Consider the following 12,671-nt stretch of genomic DNA (forward strand, 5'->3'; position numbering starts at 1 on the left):
CTGACATAATCCATCATTCGGAACATTTGTTTGTTTATTTATTTATTTAAACGTTTATTCATTTTTGAGAGACAGAGACAGAGCGCGAGCAGGTGACGGAAAAAGAGAGAGGGAGACACAGGATCTGAAGCAGGTTCCAGGCTCCGAGCTGTCAGCACAGAGCCCGACGCGGGGCTTGAATCCACAAAGCATGAGATCATGACCTGAGCCAAAGTTGGACGCTTAACTGACTGAGCCACCACCCAGGCGCCCCGATTCCATTCTTTTCTGTCAAGCCATCATTCTCTTTACAAGCTTTCATTTGTTTGGGATTTTACAGATAAATATATTCAATACCCACTGCAGGTGCTTGCTTGTACTGTGCTTTCCTCATTCATCTCTTACTTTCTGGAATTCCATTCTTGAGTAGTTTACCCAAAATGGGCTCATGAGAAGAATGCTCACAAAGTTTTTGCACTGATAAAACTGTATCTTTGGGGGTGCCTGGGTGGCTCAGTAGGTGTGAGCATATGACTTCAGCTCAGGTCACGGTCTCATGGTTCATGAGTTCGAACCCCGCATCGGGCTCACTGCTGTCAGTGCAGAGCCTGCTTGGGATTCTCTGTCCCCCTCTCTCTGCCCCTCCTCTGCTCACTCTCTCTCTTTCTCTCAAAAATAAACATTTAAACATTTATACATTAGGGACAGCTGTCTAGATACAAAATTCCCATTTCTTCTCTTGAGTTGTAGGAATTTCTCCACTGTCTTTGGGCATTAGATGCACATTAAAGAAAACTAAGGTAAGAGAAATTTTTCTTCTCATAAGTGGCTTGACTTTCTTGCCTGACTGTACAAAGAGTTATTTATTTCCCTTAAAAAGGCAAAACTTATTTGGCTATATATGTCAGGGTTGACTATTATGATAGGTAGAATAACAGCCCTCAAAGGCATCTACAGCCTGATCCCTGAAACTTTTGTGAGCATTTTACTTCATGTGGCAAAGGAGACTTTGCAGATGTGACTGAGATAAGAAATTTGAGGAAACTACCCTGGCAAGCCCAGTGTAATCACAAGGGTCCTCAAAGAGGAAGCTGGTAGGGTCAGAGTCCAAGAAGGAGATGCGGTGATGAAAGCGAAGCTCGGAATGATGTGGTTGCTGCCTGGGAAAATAGAAGAGGCCACAAGGCAAGGAAAGTAGGTGGACTGGAGGAGCTAGGAGAGGCAATGGATGGGTTTTCCAGCTTCCAGAAGAAGCACTATCTTGCCAACACCTTGAGTTTTGCCCAGCGAGACTTCTCATGTTTTGCACTGTGACATAATACATGTGTGTTGCTTTAAGCCACTGAGTTTGTGGTAATTTGTTACAGCAGCCACATGGAACTGGTGAATTTTGGAATCAACCTTTCTGGGCTCAGGATGTGGTTTCTCAGTCTGTGGTTGTTTTGCTTGACTTTTGTTGTTGCTGGTTTTTTCAGGGTTCCAGTTCTGTGTAGGATGGTAATTCTTCACCTGTCTTACATATTCTATAGCTCTACATTCTTTTCTCAAATTCTAAACTCTTTATTTCCATCTTCTTTTGTGTAAAACCAACTTTCCATTCTGAAACTTTTTATTTTCATTTAAATGAGGATTTTTCCTCCTCATCTTCCAAGTTCTTTTAACCCGCACTGAAATTTCCAGGATGGTAAGATTCTAGATTTCTGTGTACATGTGAGGGCTTCTTCACCTTTAGGGAGTTGACTTTTGCTGGCTCTTTATGAAGTTGGCCACTGCCGGGACCTGTCGCTATTTTCTCTGCCTCCTCTCTCCCCTTCCACATCCAGCCCGGTGTGAGCTCAGTGACTTTGTTACCCTTTCAAGTTACTCTGGAAAACGTGCCATTTCTTTCTGTCCATTTCTTTCACATGACTTAACAGAGGTAAAGAAAGGGCAGATGTATTTTCCTCAATCATGTTGATGGCGGAAGTCCCTTGTTTATTTCTGCTTTGCTACGTAATTGTTTCGTAATTATTTCATAGAGGCAAGGATGAGATTTACTTTTAATCTCCCAGTAGAATTTAACACTTGATGACTGTTTCTTCTAGAAACACAGGCTTCCTGAAGTTTGTTTCTCTAACCATTCTCTTTTCAGCGTCTCCTTTTAAATCTCTTTGCAAATTACTCCTAAATGTATCTCCTCCATATTGATGTCTTTCAAGACCTCTGATGTAGTCCTGTTCTCTTTTGTTTTCACCTTGTTTCTGTGGTGTTCTTAAATACTGTGTTGTGTTGTCATATAACAGCCACATGCTGATGGTTTGGATGTAGATCTTTAGCTTGAGCCACCAAGCTCCAAGCCTGTACACATCTCTTCCTTTACAACTTGGTGGTACCTCAGCCGCACTGTAGAACTTGTCCCCAGATCCCTTCCTGCAGTGTTCCTCTGTCATTTAGTGTGATGGCTGTGTCCTCGCTTCTCTAACCCAGAATGCTGGGTGTCATTCTTGCCTGTTCCTGCTAACACCTTACGTTAATCTCAAAACCCTACGAGTTATTCCCCATGAATCCAACCTGCATTAATCCATTTCACTCATTCCCATCTCACCATCCTGGTACAGACGGCCATCATCTCCCACCTTGGCTGGTTCTTTGCCCCCATTTTTGTACCTTTTCTTGCCTGGAAGCCGCATCGTGATATTTCTAAAAGATGGAATAATCATTTCTCTCCACTGCTTACAGCCCTACAGGGCCCTCCAGTTGCCCTCCATACAGCTCTGCCCCTTGGCCCTGCCCGGCTGCATTTGTTTTCTCCTGATTTCCCTTGCTCCACCTCAGCTATGGAATCAAGCCTACGATAACTATGGATTTCCAGGCCACACTATACTTGCTTTATACAAAAAAATTACGATGTCTTGAATTGGTTTACTTTCTCTTTTTAAAAATGTGTTATCAATATTTTATCCGTTAAAACTATTTCCAGCAGCTGTACGATAATAACATTTAAAAATCAAGAGAAGTCACCAATGTAGCAGCTCTGATCGACAGCTGCTGTCTGAGCATCTATTTCCAGCTGTTGAAGGAGGTAACACCGGGGGTACGAATGTTTGCAAGGAAACGTCCAATTGATAAAATAGAATAAAAACCAAATATTAATGAAATGTCTGATTCTTCTATAAAATGTCGTCAACCTAAAATTTATGTATTTGTTATATGTGAGAACAGGAAAGATCTACTCTTTTAAGAGCAAACACTTTCAAGTGCACGCGTAAATTATTTTCACAAACTAATACTGGCATTCTTTTTATTGAATTTCGCAGGTCGTTGCACACATTAATTTTCTTAAGTTTTCAAAAACAGATCAGTACATCAAGTATGTACAGCTGAGTGGAGGTGGGAAGTTCAGCCTTTTTATACACCACAGCACATCTGTATTTTAGCTGTGGACTAGCAAAGATAAAATAAGCAGTAATACTCTTGGAGTGTACTTCCGAATTTTCAAATACCGACTATAAGTAGTAATGCATTCTGGTTTACAAAGGCATCCTACAGGGGCGCCTGGGTGGCTCAGTCGGTTAAGCGTCTGACTTCGGCTCAGGTCATGATCTCGTGGTTCATGGGTTCGAGCCCTGCGTCCGGGCTCTGTGCTGACAGCTCAGAGCTTGGAGCCTGCCTTGGATTCTGTGTCTCCCTCACTCTCTGCTCCTCCCCCACTTGTGCTTTGTCTCTCTCCGTCTGTCAAAAATAAATAAATGTTAAAAAAAAAAAAACGAAAAAAAAAAAAAGAAAAGCATCCTACAGAATAGGCACTTCATGTGTATTTTTTTCATTAGCATTTCTCTGTAGTCTAATTTGCGTGTGAAAAATCTACGCACGTTTTAAGATGTAGAAACACGTTATAATATTTATGCTTAAGTATATAATTACTTTTAACTTACTGTTTCGTCTGTTTGCTTAAAGGATTCAACACTCATTCAGTAGCACGTATTCACTGAGTGCATATAGTGTGCTGGGCTGTATTCTTGGCATTTGGCCTTAGGGAGTAGAATTCGTGTGCGCGCGTGTGCGTGTATGTGGGTGTGTGTGCTGTGTGTGTGTGCAGTGGGGGAGAAATGCAGACAGTACATTAAAACAGGTAACCATGCACTGACTCTCTTTAATGAGAACATTCCCAGCAAGATAGGATGAAATGCCAAAAGAAAATGCCGAGAGGAGGTAAGAATATATACCTAGTAACTATTTGTTTTTCTTTCTTTGCTGACGATACAGTGGTGGAATTGGGTAAAAAGCACCTCACTGATTTTATAGATATAAGTATGGTGTAAAGAAATAGGAAATCAACCTACGACATTGAAAAAAAAATGTTTAGTAAGTAAACATCTCTAGCCAGGTTTAGAACTCTGTGTGTTACTTTAGTTCACGAGTGATGTCGTCGCATTTCACACGGTTTCAGTAACTAGCTCACAAAATGCTTTTAAAGTAAATAAACAAATACATAAATAACAGAATGCTTTTAAAAAACAATCGGATGCTTGCGGGTAGTTGCAGAGAACGCCCTGACATTTTGAATTAGCTTATGTTTAAAGTTGAATTAGTTAATTCAGTAAATATTTGCTGCATGTCTGCTGGAGGCCAGGCATGGTGTCAGGCCCTGGGCAAACAGCAGAGAACCAAACATAAACAGTGTCTGAACCCAGAGAAGTCGGGATCCGAGATGTGTACTGTTTTGAAGGGAAAAGACGCCTTTCTTTGGTCAGAGCATCAAGTAGGTACCCTCGGAACCCACGAGAGCAGCCGCTTTCAGTAAGAACAACCAGGATGATTAATTCTTCCTCATATTTTCAGCTCTCTGTCTCTGAAAGTGCCTTGGGTACATGATCTCATTTAAACAAATGTGAAACTACCTTATTGTCATCTCGTCACTGAAATGATGCAGTATCAAAACGGGACGATGAGTTTGTCTCTGTGACTTGTAACTGGGGCGATCTTTTATCCAGGGACTGTCACCATCCAGAGTGGCACTGGTGGGTTTTACTCAATTAAAGCTTCCTCACAGACCTTGGGAACAGCAAAGCAAGGTGGTGAGGGGCCTGCCGGATACTGTGGGGGCATTGGCTCCCCTGGGGGGACTGAGAATACACGAGAGGAGGGACAAGTGCACCTGTCTCTCCTCTCTGGCTCTCCCTCCCAGCGCCCGCCCTGCACCTGTGGGCATGTCAACTGGGAGAGCTGCCTTAGGGAACTGAACTCAGGTTCAAGGGGTAGTTTGCTTTGTGTGATCACCTTGGGTCCTTTCCTCCTCCACACATTCAGAAAATGCGTAGTTTTCGTTTTATATTTTTCCCTCAAGAATCCCATTTGGAAAAAGTTCAGATGTGATGGGTTGGCCTTCGGGGAGCTCGCTGAAGTGGGTGCACGCACTCAGCAGTTGTGTTTACGAATGTGAAAGCGTTACCGGCTGCTGCGTCCTACCGTGCAGCCCCTTTCAGAAATCCCCAGGGAACGTTTTCTTTAAACTCAGTCTAGGACAAGTTGTTTTTTTCTTGAGCTTCTGGAATATTGTCCCATGGACTCTGAATTTGATTATTGTTTCCCTTTTTGCTACGACCGAGGTGAAGCTTGGGGACGCGTGTGGTCCAACATGACCAATCATATGGGAACACTTTTTATACTATTTTAGACCACCACAGTTTCATTTTATTATTCTCTCTGTATGTTGTTACCATTTCCCTCATCTTCTTTTCAATTATTTTATGCTATTTTACTTCTACCCTCCCCCCCAACCCCACATTTCTTAATCTGGCCTCAGGTTTCGCCATTTACTCCAATCTTTACATGACGGTGAGAAACCCCGTGACTTTACACTGTGGATTCACAGGAGAGGAGCGTTTATACCCTCCTCAAGGGCGTCTGTCCCGAAGCACCATGTTCTGGCACAGAGATCGGGTCCCCTCCTGCCGACCCATTTTCTGTAGCTGCTGGCTGCTGTCTGCACCCTTCCTGGGGTTCTTCCACACCGCAGCTCCCCTGTCACTCCCAAGGGAAGCCTGAGGGGTCCCGGAGGAGAATTCATGTGCTGAGCACAAACCACTTTACTTGAATATTACAGAGGGACATTGCCAAGTTCCTTGACCATGTCCTAGGAAAGGCTATGTCTTGGGAACTTCCCACGCTCTCTGGAAGCTCTCTTCTGTTGCCCAGTGCACTGGGGAGGGGGCTTCTCCCCTGATGCCCTTCCCTAAATTCTCCCCCTGCTAGCCCCCTCCCCTCTGGGAAGCAAGGAAAAACCAGAAAACTTGTGTAAGTGTGTTATTCAGAGACATTTGGTCCATTTTTTTTTCTTTCGCCTCCAACTCTGCCATGCAGACCGGGCTCCGTGATGAAAATTGCTGCAATACACAAGAACAAAAGAAAACGCAGAACATTCTTATGAAGTGTTTGCCCTCAGGTTCCTGTCTCCGATGGTTGTCCGGGTTAATGTGCCAAGCACAGCTGAAAAACCAGCAGAGCTCCCTGATTTGTTTTCTTTTCCTCTTTTTTTTTTTTTTCCTTGAAGATGAAATTCAGTTCTAAGTTTCAGACTCGGTTTAGCAACTAAGTGGAGGTGAAAAACTGCTTTCCTCACAAGTTACTCTCTCCATCGTAGGAGCCTACACGTTCGTTCCGTGGCTGCTCAGCTTTAAAAGAGGAAGGGCCCTGGAAGAAAAGGAAAATAAAATCCTGGTGAAAGAAACCGGTTACTTCTTTATATACGGGCAGGTAGGTTCAACGCCCCACCTGTGCCACCGCCCAGTGCCTCCTTTTTGTGCTCGCTTCTGACAGAGTTCTTTGGTTTGTTCCTCAGGTTTTATACACGGATAACACCTTTGCTATGGGACACCTAATACAGAGGAAAAAAGTCCACGTCTTTGGGGACGAACTGAGTCTGGTGAATTTGTTCCGATGTATTCAAAATATGCCTGAAACACTACCCAATAATTCCTGTTATTCTGCTGGTAAATAACAGTTCTGTATAAATAGACAGAAAGACACTCCTTGATATGCTGTGCGTTTTTTATCCTCTTGAATGATGAGCTGGTTCCTTTTAATTGAAACAAAAAATCGTTACTAAGAGTTCTATCCCGTTTCTATACATTGAGAGAGGGCACGAACTCAGAGCTGTCGACACTGAGAGCAATTCTAAACTGCGTTTTCTTCAGCAGGTAAAACTATATAATAACGACAGCAGTGATAATAGAACGAGAACGGTCACCACGTGCCCGGCGACCTTGTCTGTCCCTTACCTGTGCTCCTTCACAGGATCCTCCCTGTTCAAGGGAGGCGGAATCCAGACACAGGGAGGCAGCACACGGTGTCCTAGCTTGCAGAGTTTCTAAGTTCCAGAACTTGGCATAAACCACCCGGTGTGACCCCAGAGTGGGAGCCCCCAAAGCTTTTCTTTTTTCTTTTTCTTTCTTTTTGTTTTGTTTTGTTTTGTTTTGTTTTGTCTTGTTTTGTTTTAAGGGCTGCTAGAGAATGCCCTGGCTGGTTTGAGGGTCTGGTCAAGTTGCACAGTGGCTTTCTCTCAGCCTCATACAGGTGACCTCTGGTGGAAAGGGACAGCAGACGGATGGCTTTGGGATGTGAACATGTAGGCGCAAGGCTGCTGCAGCCCAGGGGCCCTGAAGACGCAGAGAGAAAAGAGGAAGGGTGGAATTTGTTCGTGTCAGGCCTTTGGGCTGTATTTGCCTACACAGTCTTTATTTCATGGTGGGGGTGAATTCATCAAAGCTGGTGTTGGGCGGGTGGGGGGAGCCCATAATTGCCTTAAACACATTGATTCCTCCCTGGTGGTTTTGACAAATCCAATGGAGAACCCTGAGGAATGTCTTCAGTTCCAGACTGTTCCCGTGAAAAGACAGCGTGAAACACAGGCCTGGGGACTGGCCACGCTATTTGTTGTTTTTTTTTTTAATTTTTTTTTTTAACGTTTATTTATTTTTGAGACAGAGAGAGACAGAGTGTGAACAGGGGAGGGGCAGAGAGAGAGGGAGACACAGAATCTGAAACAGGCTCCAGGCTCTGAGCTGTCAGCACAGAGCCCGACGCGGGGCTGGAACTCACGGACCGTGAGATCATGACCCGAGCCGAAGTCGGACGCTTAGCTGACCAAGCCACCCGGGCGCCCCTGGCCACGCTATTTGAAGCACTAACTCGCAAAGCTGTCTGCCGACAAGTGCACAAGAAGCCAATTGGGAAGGAAGGAAAATAGTTCATAAAAACGGAGACGATTGTCATTCTGGATCCACTGCCTTAAATAGCTGTTACGGGATGACGAGGAAGTGTGTTAAATTGGAACTCCCTCATTTTCATAAAGAAAAGCTCCCCTGTGCCCAGCGATGACCAGTGTCCTGCTGTTGCAGGATCCTTGGAAATGGCGAGGCCGCCCCCGTCTGTGCTGTTCACATGCAGCAGTAATTACGGCTTCGCGAGCTGCTCGTGGAGGCTTTCTGGTCATCTGCCCCTCCGCGTTCATGGTCTCGGCCACACTTCCTAGCTGCCCGCTTTTTAAGAGTAGTTAACTGGGCCGTAAAGCTGAGTCTCAATGCCTGTGGCGTAGTATCATCCATGAGAACCGTTCTCTAGGACACCTCAGGTTTGCAATTTTAATCTGCTCTTGGGCAAATCTGTTTAAAACCATTAAAAAACCACAGATTTGTATCTGAGTGCGTGAAGCGCTTCCATACAAAATACCGTGGAAAAAATGTAGGTGGTCCATGTGAGGAGCCCAGCAGAAGACCAGGCGCCTCTTTTACACACTTTCTCACTATCTCATGAACAAACTGAGTGTGTCTGTTGTAGAAGGTACAGCTGATAGCTATCATCTGGAAGACTCGAAATAGCCAATGACTCAGCATTAGAATTTTAAACAGAACCTACTTGAAAATAGTTCACACTGGCTTTGAGAGTTAGCATTACTTAATGCTCTGTGATCAATAGCCTTTTCGAAATACTAGATTATCTTCAGTCTTTATAACAACTGATTTCTTCAACAAATTCCAATCTATTTTTTTTTCTTTCTACTATTTAATGTAGTCATCAAATGCCTTGCTAATCCTGAAAAGTGTACAATTACCCTTCACAGTACCTGAAACTATGTTCTTTTGTTTGTTGTCTGTCTTAGTCCATTACAAAAACAAACAAACAAACAAACAGACAGACACCCAAGATCTTTGGAGACAGAATCTTTTGTAATTCTGATCACAGCTCTTGTGTGTCTTGAAAGGTGCCTGGCATATCATTAAGTATTCAGTAAATAAAGACTGACTGTCAGGAGATCTGGGTGCTTTGGGTTTGATGATGGATGTTAACATATGTAACATAGTTCCTATAATACATTTTCACTGCATATTCATGAAAACGCAACTACCTTTTAAATTATTGGTTGAAAGTATTAGCAGTTTTGATATTATTTTGTTTGTTGGTTTCTTTGTTTTTTCTCCTCCTTCCTTTTCCCTCCTATTTTCCTTTTAACATGGGGTCCGTATTGGGGTCCGCACCGTCGTGCTTACTGAGTGTAGTTCCCGAGTTGTGTTTTGTATTCCTGAATCACAGGATGCATCACTGTAAACTAGGCACACACAGATTTCTCGATCAGTTTTGAGAAGCTAAGTACTTTCGTGCTTTTGGTTATAAAGTCAGATATGGTCATTTAAGGAAACATGATATAGAAGGCTGTAAAAAATAATGCAAATGAGTCCTAATCCTATGGTCTGGACTGTAGAGAAAACTATGTTAGCATATAGGCTTAGCTAATGAATGTTTTTTTGTTTTTTTTTTTTTTTAACAATGTGTGCATTTTATGTGCACATTTAAGTGTGTACATGCAGCATACCCACACTGCATGGTGTGTGTCGTTTTTTTCTATCTCTATTTTGTGTTTTTGCTTAACGTTATTATAAATAGCTTTCTTTGTCAATACAAGGAAGCAAAACCACTTTTAACCATATACTATCCCATCAAGACGACATGCTATGATTACTTAACTTTTTTTCTTACCCCCAGACATTGGTTTCCGTTCAGCGTCTCCATTTTATCGACAGTAGGTGGTAAACACAGTTATATCTGTTGTCATTCTTTCTGCTCATTTGCTTTAGCTGTTTCTGTTTTCCGGCTGGTGGAATGGTGTAACTGGTTCAGACGTCTACCGGTGTGATTTGAGGTGTGCATGCGGACGTTAGCATTTTCCCAACATGACATAGTTTTATTTAATACGCGTCCCCCCCGCCCCCCGCATCGTACAACCACTTAAAGTCCCTGTAAATCACTGTTTTCCAGGCATCGCAAAGCTGGAAGAAGGAGATGAACTCCAACTGGCAATACCGCGGGAAGACGCTAAAATATCGCAAGATGGAGATGGCACGTTTTTTGGAGCATTGAAACTTCTGTGACCTACTTCTACCTTGTTCGCGGCGAACTCCTTCCTTTCTCTGTGCCTCTAAGGAGAGAACACTTCACTGGAAATGCCAGAGGAAGAAAACCAGGAGTTACCGAACTCTTTTCTGTGAGCTATTTGTTTTGATTTGCTGAACCTAGAGCAAAACAGGAAATTGAACAGACAGCCGCAGCCCAGGGGTGTCATGTGAATTACAAGAACTAGAACCCGTTTGAGGAAAGATAGAAGTAGCCCTCTCCCTATAAAAGCCACGTTGAGCAACTTAGGCATCGCGGCTTGGCTGGTAGCAAACACAGGTTTCCGAGGGGCGATAATCCTATTTCTTCCTAAACGGCATTCCGTTGTGCGCTGGGGAACAAGTGCCCATGTCCGCAAGACCTTAATTGAGACATTTTGGGAAATCTCAGGATTCATCCCCTCTATGTTAAATATGCCCCCCCACCTCTTCCAGTTAACGTTGTAGGAAGTAAGAAAAAATAAACCTTACAGAAATCTTGCGTTCAACACTTAAAAAAGTAATTAAACAAAGCTTCCATTTAAATGTATTATACGGTTGGACTTAAAATAAAATACAAGCACTATTTAAAGGTTTTTGGTGTATTTCAAGTTTGCAATTTTTGTCTGTAATATTCCGTATCACCTGATGGAACACCAGATAACACTTACCACGTATTTTTCCTAGCTTATTCAGTTACTTCAGAAACTTTTCCTGTAGGGTCATTCCAATTCTCATGCACATAAGCATTCAGCGAAAAAATACCTATAATTATTCTGTAAAAATAAAATCTCCGGTAGAAGTTAATGAGTACGTTCATAATAATGCAATGTATTTTCTCTTGATCTGTTCTTTTTTGTCAACTGCTGCTGGTATCCCAGCCTTTCAAAAGAGCACTCATGTTATTAGCTTTACAGAAGTCGAGGCTTCACTAAGGTTCTTGGCATCCTGAAGGATGTTACGTGCCGTGTGCTTGTTAAACGGATCCTGATATGCTGGGGACGCAATCCTTATTTTTGTCTAATAGGGAATCACGTGTGTGGATGCTGGCATAGCCATCTTATAACGTCAGTCTCCCTTGTTTTGCTTGTCTTTTTAAAAATGTCACTGGTGTAAAGAGTTTACTTCATTCAACAATGTCCTTCTCTAGCTTAAACAGTAAAGGCAAGAATAGACCCTGGGCTACAATAATTCACTCCAGTCTACACCGAAGTGTTCTTAACAATGTGCTTTTCAAGACAACACAAAGAAGGATTTGTATTTTGCGTTCAAGATTAAACTTTCTTTAGAACTCTGATTTCCACGATTTTGGCTTTTTGGTTAAAGTCAAATATATTTTGCAACGTATTTTGTTTTACAAAAGTATAATTAAACAGTATAGGCAGAACAAGAGTCCTGATTGAGGAGGTGAGTCATTTTCCTAGTGTTGCTGCTAACGTGAGTCACCAAATAAAAATCTTCAGTGCCTTCTGCCTGGCTTTTTTATTGGGTTTGGCTGACACTACCCCTCTTTTGGTTTGTCCCCATATAACTTAATGTCATTTTAAAAATTCAGGCAATGGAGTGCCTGAGTGGCTCAGTGGGATGAGCATCACGCTTCAGCTCAGGTCACAATCTCGAGTTCGAGTTTGAGTTCCCAAGTTCGAGCTCCGCATCGGGCTCTGTGCTGACAGCTCAGAGCCTGGAGCCTGCTTCCGATTCTGTGTCTCCCTCTCCCTCTGCCCCTCCCCTGCTTGTGTTCTGTCTCTGTCTCTCTCTCTCAAAAATAAATAAACATTAAAAAAATATGTTAAAAAAAGTATTTGAAATTATGAATATTTTACATATTTCAAACAGGATTTGTTCACATCAATACTATATATATAAAGATCTATACTGAGTATTTCTTGGAGCATATGGTTAAAGAAGGCCATGCTACGGATCCACAGGCTTGCACACCAAGCTACTGTGATTGACAGCTGGCCGCCTTGTTCTTCTTTGATGACTTAGCATCATTTATCAGCAGGTGCAGAATTCAGCCACATAGACTATACTTACAGTTTAAACCAGCATTGCAATGTGAATCCTGTCTTCCTCGAGTGTGAAACTGTGCAGAAAGTGAGACTGGTTCAGGGAGTGTATTTAGCAATGAGGACGTGGGTCGGAGGTGAGGTGACGTGGTATGGGGGGGGTGGTTTCCAGTGCAACGCACCGGTGGCCCCGCTTCCCTCTTTTCTATCCTGCCCCCAGTTGACTTTAGGAAAAATGAGGTTACCCTGGGACTTCCTGTGACAGCGCTTGCAAGGT

The 12,671-nt window shown here is 43.0% G+C and overlaps 1 protein-coding gene across 1 annotated transcript in view; it reads left to right on the forward strand.

The window, feature by feature from the left end:
• TNFSF13B (TNF superfamily member 13b) overlaps positions 1 to 11,855 on the forward strand; it is a 33,512-nt gene extending 21,657 nt beyond the window's left edge. Inside the window, exons 4-6 of the mRNA XM_030313974.1 lie at positions 6,602 to 6,714; positions 6,800 to 6,950; positions 10,273 to 11,855. Of these exons, the coding sequence (XP_030169834.1) occupies positions 6,602 to 6,714; positions 6,800 to 6,950; positions 10,273 to 10,385 (377 nt within the window). The 3' untranslated portion in view covers positions 10,386 to 11,855. The remainder of the gene's footprint in view (positions 1 to 6,601; positions 6,715 to 6,799; positions 6,951 to 10,272) is intronic.
• Positions 11,856 to 12,671: the final 816 nt, after the last annotated feature.

Source organism: Lynx canadensis, chromosome A1 (genome assembly GCF_007474595.2).
Source record: "Lynx canadensis isolate LIC74 chromosome A1, mLynCan4.pri.v2, whole genome shotgun sequence".
Taxonomy (NCBI): Eukaryota; Metazoa; Chordata; class Mammalia; order Carnivora; family Felidae; genus Lynx; species Lynx canadensis.